The following is a 10972-nucleotide window of genomic DNA, read 5'->3' as shown; positions in this document are numbered from 1 at the left end:
TGGAACTCACTTTGTAGACCAGGCTGGCCTCGAACTCAGAAATCCGCCTGCCTCTGCCTCCCAAGTGCTGGGATTAAAGGCGTGCGCCACCACCGCCCGGCTAACTATGGGGTTTTTGTTTGTTTGTTTGTTTCTGTTTTTATGGACTTGGACTCTAACCCTAAGTATTACAACCTAAAATCATCATAAGTGACGGGTTTGAATCCTTTCAGTTACTGCGGAACCAGAGATTTCCGGCCTCCTACCATCACGCTGTGGAAACCGTGGTGAACATGCTGATGCCACATATCACCCAGAAATTTCGAGATAACCCAGAAGCATCTAAAAATGCCAATCACAGTCTCGCTGTGTTCATCAAGGTAGGGGCCTCCAGGGGAAGGGGACAGACACTGTTTTCTAAGTAGCTCCCCAGCACAGTGATGCCCTCAGTACTCAGTACTCAGTACTCAGTACTCTGACAGTAGAGGGTAACTTAACCAGCAGACTAGACACCAAAGTTCACAACTCGTGGGTCTGAACTAATGGCTCTTGGCTTTTTTCCCCCCAGAGATGCTTCACCTTCATGGACAGAGGCTTCGTCTTCAAGCAGATCAACAACTACATCAGTTGCTTTGCTCCCGGGGACCCCAAGGTAGCATGGCTGTTGGGCACTTTCCCTTGAGTTTAGCTGGCCCATTCACACCTGGAACTGCCCCTGTTCTTATCAGAATTGTCTTTTTGTTCCTCACCTCATTCATCCCCCTAGGGGATACGCTGGCACTTATTTGTGTGGATAAGCATGAGGTATTAATGATCAAGTAGCCCTGAGAAAGAAATAGGCATCACGTGGGATGACATAACAACTAGGAAACCCAAAGCCTCTGAATATGAGTTGTTGATCACAGATCATTTACCGAGACCTTATAACTATGTGACCTTTCTGGTAGAATGATTTTCCTTTATTGCCTTCCAGCTTACTAATTTTTTAAATTGTATTGAGTCTGTGTAATTGTAAGCTACTTGAAATCCTTTTTAGACAGAGAGGAGCATAAATAACAACTGCCTTAAAGTCTGCTAAAGGCATTATTTAATGAAGTGTGTTTGGTTTTCACACAAATGCCTGTAAGCCATCTAACATACATAAAGACACAAGCACGTTGTCCCCACTAAGTGCTCATGCTCTTTGCTTCCAGTAGGTTTACTAGCATCCTAGATACAACATCCAGTGAGGTTTTCACGTCTAAGCATTTCTTCCTGCAGACTCTCTTTGAGTACAAGTTTGAGTTTCTCCGTGTGGTGTGCAACCACGAGCACTATATTCCTTTGAATTTGCCGATGCCATTTGGAAAAGGAAGAATTCAGAGATACCAAGGTAACCCGTCTGTGCATGGATTTATTTTCTAATGAAGAGAACCGTATCATTTTTAATTAAGAAAAGTATTGATTGAAATGTCATCCCATGATTTGATTTTATGAGGGGTGTGTATAATTTACATTTCTAAAATTGTTGACTAAAAAAAAATCTTACGTAGAAACTGGCTTTTCAGCAAACCAAGAGACAACACATGCAGATGAGAGGCAATTCTGAAGCTTCCGGGGCTCATCAGAAGTAAACACCACGACTGTTTGTCACTTTAAAATCCTTTGTCTTATTTACTGCATTTGTGTTTGTTTTGCTTTCCCCTCTTGTAAATTAGCTTCTCTTTCACCAACTGTGGAGTCAAATGACAGTCCTGTAGGTAGGTGTGGGTGGGGCTTAGACTTGCCCTTGCATTTCCTCCATTAAAGACTGGAATGCAAGTGGCCTTTCAGCCGCTTGTACACTGTCCCATCAAAACTGTCTCTGTGTATCTGGCCAGGCTTTCTGATTCTGACGAATGGGTACATTTGTTTTCCTGTGGAGCTGAGACATTGCTCTCACAACCCAGGAGATACGCTCCTGGGTTGCCTAGAGTCCCCGCATTCTGTTTTCGGGAGCAAAGTCACGCTTCACCCCACCCCCAGATTACATCTCACCTCCCGCAACACAGCTCTTGTCCGTGGAAGTGACAGGAGCTTAAGGCACATGGCTTTCCTGTGAGCTTTTTGTGTTTGCATGCTGAGTCCTCAGGAGCTGCTCTGGACCCCCTGGGTCTGAAGGGACTTGAGCTCAGCGAGCTTTTGGCCTCACTGAGGAGAGTGGGTCCTGTACATCAGTTTATTGGGGTCTCGTGCCAGACTCTGCCCCAGGCGCAGAGACCGTTAAGGGAGCCCCTGCCTTACAGTTTAGTCTGCAGAGACTGGACTAAAAAAGCTGCTAAACATGATCATGCTGGAGAAACCCTTCCTTCCTACTGATAAGGCCCCGCAGGGACTTCTGCAGTGTGCTGGGGAGACTTACAAGGACCTGCCAGGAAGGCTTTGGAAGTCAAACTGGGGTCCCTAGGACTTTCTTGGATGATGGTGTCAGTGTCCTGACTCAGTCTTACTTTGTGCTTCCTCTGGGGGGGTGGGGGGGGATGTGTGACTGCTTTTATTGATCCTCCTTTAAGGGGATTCCTGTCTTCCTCCTTTGCAGATGAGCCCTCTCTCAGCTTTATCATGTAGCTTGCAATGAGTTACTGGGTGGTGCTTTGTACATTTCAGTTGTAGTTTAAGGAGGACATTTTAGAAAAGACTGCAGAAATAACTTACTTGTTCAGTGAAAGCAGAATAAATAGGTTATGTGCTGGTGTGTCATTTAAAATACATTTGAGTTTTACTGTGACTATGAAGGCATTGATAACCAGAGAATAGACAGCTGAACTCACAAAGTGAATGATATTTAAATAAATCATTTGTATTCATCCTCTCTTTAATGATGTGGTTTTATTCAATTGATCTCTACTTCTGTTAGTACAATAACTTCATTCTTTTAGAAAAAAAATTATCAATAATGTTTTTATCATAATTGCTGTCAGATCTTCTAAAAACAGGCACTAAAACCAGTTCCACGTTCAAAATTCAGGGCAGCTATTTGTATCTGCTCGGGGCTCCTGTGGGAATTTCATGTGTTAAGGAGTAGAGCAGCCTTGCAGAATTGCCTGTTTTTTCTGTGTGAGGCAGAGTCTTGTCACACACGAGGTGGGCTGAGGGGCTCTGGCGACAGTGGACCCCCCTGAACCTGAGTCCCACTTGCCTTTTCTCAGATCTCCAGCTTGACTACTCCTTAACAGACGAGTTCTGCAGAAACCACTTCTTGGTGGGACTGTTGCTAAGGGAGGTGGGCACTGCGCTCCAGGAGTTCCGGGAGGTCCGAGTCATCGCCATCAGCATGCTCAAGAACCTGCTGATAAAGCATTCTTTCGATGACAGATACAATTCGAGGGTGAGTAGTTCCCAGGGGAGGAGAGAAGGGATGATAAGTGCTCAAGCAGTGTAAGGAAATGACCCCTTAGACAAATCCTGTTAACAGGGCTGAGACTTTTTTTCTTGCCAGTGTAACGTCCTCTGCCATCCGGTGCTCAGCAAGGGAACACACTTACCATGTGTATCTTCTTTCAGAGTCACCAGGCAAGGATAGCCACTCTCTACCTGCCTCTGTTTGGTCTGCTTATTGAAAATGTCCAGCGGATCAACGTGAGGGATGTGTCACCCTTCCCTGTGAACCCAGGCAGTGTAAGTACGCAGGCTTGGTGACAACACCTCTGCACTGTCCTTGGGGATGTAATCAGAGTGCTGTGGACTCTGTGACTTGGGATGATGGAGTTCTATTCTCTCACGTGGACAGTCACAGCCAAGGAGTCTTCAGGGCTGCAAGGGGGGCATGGTTCCTCACATCCGGGATTGCTGGCAACCACCACTGCTCTTCATGGTCATTCCACTTTGTCTCTGTCTGCACGTGGAGTTCAGTCTTTGTGAGCCCACCCCTTTTTCTTAATAAAGACACAAGTGGCTGAATTCAGGGCTCACCCAGTATGACCTCCAGGTTGAATACTGTGCTACTGGTGGACGTGAATTTCAGGGAACACTACTCACTGACTGCACATCTCCCTTCATTCTGCTAATATCATGCTGCATAATACCCTTGGAAAATTACATTCCTTCTTTAAAAAGTTTTAAGATGTATTTATTCTTATTTTACATATGTGCTTTGCCCACATATGTGCATGTTGTGTACATGCAGCGCCTGTGGAAGCCCAAATAGGACATCAGCTCCCTGGAACAGGACTTCATGCAGCTGTGAGCTATCATGTGGGTGCTGGGGACCTGGGTCCCCTAGAAGAGCAGCCAGTCCTGGGCAATTACATTCCGATTAAGATAGAATCAATCGATAAGCCTTTAGCCCTGGCTCTATTAATAGCCCAATTCCATATGTGGTGTGTGGTTACATATCCCATCATGTGGGTGCTGGGAGTCCAACCAGGTCCTCTGGGAGATCAGCTTTTAACCCCTGAGCCATATGTCCAGCCCCACACATTGTCCAACTGTTTACACTACTCCTCCCTCTTAAATAATAATTCTAAGAGGGTCCAGATTAGTAATATTCATTTTTTTTGTTTCAAGCCTAGTAAGCTTTATCCTCCCCAGCCTCACTGCTCTGGCATTATTCTGGATCACCTTTCCCATGTGTGTCCTCCACATGTGTTCTTGGAGCAGCCTAATGCAGGCCAGTACATGACCTCCCTGTCCTGTTCCAGTGCTGTGGAGAACGAACAGAAGGTCTCGCTTTAATGAGTATACAGCGTTAAGATTAATACAGTTACAGTTTCTCCACTGACAGGAGTCCCCACCTGAGTATCCAGAGACCATAGCTGATACCTCTCACGAGGACAGGAAATCCTGTTACTGCAGTTAGGAAAGGAACGGGCTCCTTCCTCTGCAGGTGGAGAGGTGGGAAGTGGAGTGTAGCCAGGCCAAGCTGGCAGCATCCCTGGCCTCCTCCACTCTCTCCTTCTCTGGTCCCTCTGCTACCTCGTCCCTCGTATGCCCTATGCACCAGCCTACCCACTCCAGATGCTGAACACGTCTAGCTGTTATATAGCTTCCCTTCACTGTTTGCCTTCACGATTCAAGATCAAGTTCATGAGGCTCGTTCAACCATCTCTAATAATTCCTTCTCTTCCCCTTGGCAGATTGTGAAGGACGAAGCCCTGGCTGTGCCTGCTGGGAATCCACTCATGACTCCGCAGAAGGGAAACACACTTGACCACAGCCTGCACAAAGACCTTTTGGGCGCCATCTCTGGCATTGGTAATGCTCCTTGCTCTTACCAGCCCTGTCCTGTGTCACTGTCTTTACTCTCATCCGTCGTTAATGGTGAATTAGAACTTGGACTTTCTACCCTAAATATTCTCCTGGTGTGGTGTGGCAAGTGAAATGGTTCAGGCACTGTGATCAGGAGTCTTGTGAGACTTCCTCAGTTGATTGGCTTTTAAATCTTCGATCTTTGTTACGCTTTTGGAAGCAGGCGATCTGCAGGTATCGGGCGTGAGTGGAGGATTTGCATGTAATAATGGGACCTAGATGAGATGTGACAGTCTTGTTCATAATTCCAAAGGAGGTAACAGTTTGTAGCTGGAATCCAGTCCTAGAAATTATTTTTCAGAGATCTTCTGTTCTTCCCCCGCTCCACCCCCATGAAAAACAGCCACATGGGAAGGAAAACAGATGGCATAAATCAAGACTCAAATAGAGACGTCTCTCTGAGGGAAAATGCACCTATTTACATTCTGACTAATTAAGCTGCAGCTTTATAAAGACAATGATACACACGGCACCATACATATGCACACACTCACAGATGTAATCAAGGGATTTTAATAGGGGGTTCTCAGTTTGGTCTTCTCTGGTTCCCCTCTGCTAACCACACTTAGAATATGAAGCATTCTACTGTGGCTAGTGGTTACACCACCCATTAATGCTACAAATTCATGGATCAGAAAAAGTGGTGCCTTTTATGTAGGCTTAAATTTTTGTGCAATCTCTCCTCTAGCCCACTACCCAGCAGAGGTAGTAGAAGAGAAAAGTTATTAGGATATGGGGGAAGTTGACCTGTTCAGCATTGTTCTTTGGGGGTGAGCTACATCTTCTCTGGCAGCAGTTCAGTCCTATAGCAAACACCAAATATGACTCAGCAGCTGCAGACTCGTCCTCTAGGCAGGCAGACACCAGGCAGGAACCAGCAGCTGTAGTTCAACCCTGAAGAATCCACCAGTCTCACTCGCCATCCGTTCTTTGCGAGTTTCTCCCAGTGGCGTTGTCATTGTCACAGGTTGAGCTTAACAAAGCTGTGTAAGGTGAAACAAGAATAGCGACGTGGAGCAAACCGAACCAATGCTCGGTGCTCGTCTCCCACTGTCTGGGAGGTCATGTTTTATATTCCTTTATCGCATGTTTGCTATATCCAAGCATCCTTTCACGTGTGTCTGCTTCAGGTAAAACATTCTTTCAGGTGTCTGCTTTAGCAAGACATCCTTGTGCCCCAGCAAAGGATCATTTGACATAATTAACTTTCCAAAGACACTAGAATTTTCCACTTCACTTTTATCCACTGAATCCACAGGATTAGTGCTCCTGAATCTATGTTCTTCCCTTCTCTGATGTTAATTCGTCATTTCAGAGAAGACAGTGAAGCAAGAGTAGACTGACACTGGAGAGCCCATGCAGCGTCCAGATTTACTCCACACCATCAGTACTAGTCTGGAAGCCCATTTGTTTCTATGCATAATTTTCATGGTTATATGCCCCCCATATATATATAAAATGTCCCGTAAATGTTGGCTGTTGTGGGACAGTTTCCTCTCTTCTGGGGCCTGCACACATGTTTCTGGCCTGCTCTGCACAGATGCTAAGCCATGGCTGTGAGTAGGGAGACGGCCTTTAGTGTGTTTGCTGCAGTGGTTCTTGCACTAGCTTGGCTCAGACAGGTGTGGCTTTGCATCCGGGCTCCAACAGTGCCTGGTTGCTCCTGCTAAGTGTCAGCCTTGCAGCCTCTGTGTCCTTAGCTGTAAGCTACCACTGTGGATGCAAGGTGATTGCCGTGGAAAATACGTGCTACCATTGATACACCTCAGCTGTGTTGTGCATCCTTGCTTCATAACTCACTCTCAGAGCCAAATGATGAGTCCACAAGCCCACCAACGTGTTTGAACATCTTACTGCTCTGTCCTCTCTGCCTGGTACTCACAGTTCCACAAGGGGACATTGTAGACTGTGGAAGTGATCAAACCACAGCAGTGGGGCATTTTGCTCATTTGATTCTCTTATTCAGAATTCAGTGTGACAATTCAAATGGCAGTGAGGGACTTGCACTGCTGTGTGTGTGTGTGGTGCAGTCATGAAAGGGGACTGATCTGGTCACTTTTCACTGATTATCAGTTTTCCAGACCTGAACCCGCATTTGCAGAAGCTACAACAGGCTGCTTTTTACTTGGCTCTGTCTCTATGCGCTCCCATCTAACAGCACCAATCCTTGTTCTTAGAAACATCTTCCAGGGAAGCCCCACCCGGGAACCAGGTTCTATAGGTTCGGGTTTGGGTTTTGTTCTGGGTGCTACAGCAGCTGCTACTCCTCAGGGAGCCTCCGGATGACGTCAGGGCTGCAGCTGATGCTTCCAGGCAAACGTGAAGAAGTCACATTGCCAACCATCCTGAGAACAAGTCCCTCAGACCTCCTCAGAGCATGCAAATGAGAATGTCTAGAACTGATTCCTGGATAAAAAGCTCTCTAGATTCCATGTGCTTTAGAGGATAACCCCTCTTAGCTACAGAATTCCCCTCCCACCTGTTCCGTAGTGGGCTTTTGGAAAAAGTGGAAGCGAGATGAGCCAAAACTTGTTTCATTCATGTGTCCTTTAAGGTCTTTAAAATGCATTCCCTGTGGGCTGGAGAGGCAGCTCAGTGATTAGGAGGGCTTGCTGCTCTTGCAGAGGACTCAGGCTCCCTTCCTGGCACTGTTGGCTGTCTGTAACTTCAGTTCCAAGGGATCCGATGCCCACTTCTGGCCTCTGTACAGGTACACATGCCAGCATGTGTATATGTGGCAGGCAAAGCAGCTACACACACACACAAGACTAGTTTTTGAAGCCATTGCCTGTGAAAGTGACCCTATGATACCCATCAGTGTGTTAATTTATGAAATAAATGTACAGTAATAAAAAAGGTTTTTAAAGTCAGGCAGTGGTGGTGCACAGCAGTAAGGAGGCAGAGGCAGGTGGATCTCTGAGTTAGAGGCCAGCCTGGTCTACAGAGTGAGTTCCAGGACAGAGAAACCCTGTTTCAAAAAAACAACAAAAAAGTTTTTTAAAAACACTTGGAAGCATTTTTAAATAGAGCCCTTCCCCTCAACAACGGCACAATACACACATGCTGAGAACAAATGAGCATTTGTGTGTGTTTGCCTTAAATTAGGAGTACAGTTTGGAATTGGTTTGAAAGTCTGAGGGTAGTGGGTATAGCGTCCATTTCTTGACCCCTTTGGTCTGACTTTCGTGTCCTGCTTCCACTCTGAGCTAAGGTCATTTTAAGAGAATCATCATTACTATGTGGCCCTAGCATGCACTTCTTTTCTCTCCCTTTAGAAAAGCTGTCACCCATCCCTGTGACCGGAAAATGCTCGTCGGGAGGGAGAAGGATTCATATGCATATCACATATCTTTAATCAAGATAATTAAACATCATCTCCAGGTTGTCTGAGAGTAGCATTAGCCATGAAATTTAAAAGTCAGACAGCTAAGAGACATAGAAAGACAGAGGTGGCTTGTTTTATCTGTCCATCCATCCGTCTGCCCATCCATTCATCTGTCCATCTGTCCTCTGTAGAAATGTCCCAGCCTTTGTACAGAGCCCAATTTCATACTGAAATCTACAATGGCCCGTTGTGAGTTGGATCTCTTCTAACGCTGCTGTCTGCAGAGCCTGGCCTTCCTGCCGAAGGTCTGTTGGTTCACAGGATGCCAAATCCAAAGAGTCATTTTTAGAGTGAAATTTATTTAATCTTGTCTAAGCAGGAAGCCAATTCGTTGCTTTAGAAAGTCTCCATAGTTCAAAGCTGGAGGCCAGTTTCTACCTTCAAATACTGTTGTTTCATGCATGTCAAAATGTTGTTTCCCAGTGAGCGTTCCCTCCTTCCTCTTGGAACAGACACAGCCAGGTACTTTCAGTTTACAGATTAGGGGTGGGTCTAACTGTCATAATAATTTTTTAATCGTATCTCCAAATCAAAACTAATAACATTGTTTATCAGAATTGACTTGTCCGTATACAGTTCTGTTTATTCAGGCCTTAAAAAACAAACCATACTTAATACCCCAGCAACTTAGTAGGCCTTTCACAGACAATATGCGTAAGTTCCTGGGGAAATACTTGCGTTTGTGGCTCCAGGCTGTTAGTCATGGGTTGCTCATGTTTGGTGGATGGATGCTCAGCCTCTATACTTTGACTTCTTGTCTTCACTTCCTGTTTCACTTCACTTGCTTTTTATCACAGCAAAATACCAAGACAGTCCCTCTATAGAAATGCAGTTTCCAGCCAGCGCCAGGTGTCACCCTGGGTCCTTAGATTTTTTTAGAATGTCTTGTCACACTTCTGGGAATATCCAGGGCGGTTTGCCATACAGGTTGTATACTGTAGGTCTATGATAGGTACAGTTTTCCTTCTTTTGCTTGAATGGTTGAGATGGATTTATCCTTTTTTCTTCTTGAATTCTACTCTGAAACAATATATACTGCAATAATGTATGTCACAATAATACAAATATAATATATGAAATCATGAAAAAATATATTCTATAATAACGTATGACATAATGCAAATAATGTATATCTGAGCAAAGATAGCTCCAGTAAGTAGATTAGCCATGTCTCATATGAAATGTCATTTTGATGTCTCCCATACTCACCTGGTTCTTGGAAGGGTGATGTAATGAGAGACTGGAGAGGTGGCTCAGTGGTCAAGAGCATTTGCTGCTCTTGCAGAGGACCCAGGTTCAGTTCCCAGCACTCACTTGTCAACTCACAACCACCTGTAACTCCAGTTTCAGGGCATCTAACACCTTCTGGCCTCCACAGACACTGCACACACATGGTACAGTGTGTACCATAATACATATATGCAGATATATATAGCAAACTTACACATAAAATAAAAAAAAAATAAAGGCAAAATAGTTGAATACAACTCTCGAGCCATATGACCTTGTAAAAAATTAATGTCCACAAAAACACTTCCTCTTAAAATTTAGTATTTTTATTTTGTGCTGTCTAACAAAAACTTGGTCTTGCTTTAATTTCCTCTTAGCTTCTCCGTATACAGCCTCGACCCCCAACATCAACAGCGTGAGAAATGCCGACTCCAGAGGCTCTCTCATCAGCACGGACTCAGGGAACAGCCTTCCAGACAGGAACCCCGAGAAGAGCAACTCTCTGGATAAGGTGATTTCTTTTTGCTTAAAACAGGGTTTCTGATCTCTGATGGGGGTAGCCAGTGTAACCCGCTTCACGTTCTGCTGTTTATTACATGTGACCTTCTGTGTGTTTTTAACTGCCATAGCCAGCATGCGGTAGATGACAGGGCTTCTGCTAGGATTGTGGCTCAGTCATTGTCTCTTTGTGTTAGGTCGCTGCTGGTAATGACAGCAGATCCTTCTTCACGTCAGGCAGGCATGCGTCCTGGAGCTCCCGTATCCACGGAGTCCCCTCAAACTCTGATCTCATTTCCTGGGTCTCAGATCCAGGCAGTGTTTATGTGAAGCAGCGGGGAGCAAACGATTCTGGTGTCTTTTAAAGTCTTTGTGCCTTTTGGGTCCAAGGCCAGCAAAGCAGATGGATCGATCTTACCAGAGCCATGACTGACCCACTCTGGTTGGCTGTACCCACCCCCTAACACTCTTTCTTCTTCTTTTTAAATCTTTTCTATCCTCTATTTTCTATTACTGTAGCTTCAGTCTCTCTGGAACGTTGTAAGAAAAGATAAAGGTTGATAATAACGTGGGACCCTGGTAGAGTTGTATCACTTGGGGCTCTGTATCCCTGTT

General features: G+C 45.3%; 1 protein-coding gene across 21 annotated transcripts in view; it reads left to right on the top strand.

The window, feature by feature from the left end:
* Positions 1 to 10972, top strand: part of Dock9 (dedicator of cytokinesis 9) — a 254169-nt gene that overhangs the window by 185529 nt on the left and 57668 nt on the right. For all 21 annotated transcript variants that reach the window (XM_029469291.1, XM_029469295.1, XM_029469284.1 and 18 more), the window contains exons 28-34: positions 213 to 359; positions 548 to 631; positions 1240 to 1351; positions 3147 to 3325; positions 3502 to 3615; positions 5073 to 5190; positions 10237 to 10370. In XM_029469291.1, the coding sequence (XP_029325151.1) occupies positions 213 to 359; positions 548 to 631; positions 1240 to 1351; positions 3147 to 3325; positions 3502 to 3615; positions 5073 to 5190; positions 10237 to 10370 (888 nt within the window). The remainder of the gene's footprint in view (positions 1 to 212; positions 360 to 547; positions 632 to 1239; positions 1352 to 3146; positions 3326 to 3501; positions 3616 to 5072; positions 5191 to 10236; positions 10371 to 10972) is intronic.

The sequence above is a fragment of the Mus caroli genome, chromosome 14 (assembly GCF_900094665.2).
Source record: "Mus caroli chromosome 14, CAROLI_EIJ_v1.1, whole genome shotgun sequence".
NCBI classification, from domain to species: Eukaryota; Metazoa; Chordata; class Mammalia; order Rodentia; family Muridae; genus Mus; species Mus caroli.
The sequence above is the reverse complement of the archived record's forward strand: the minus strand, read 5'-3'. Positions and strand labels throughout refer to the sequence as shown.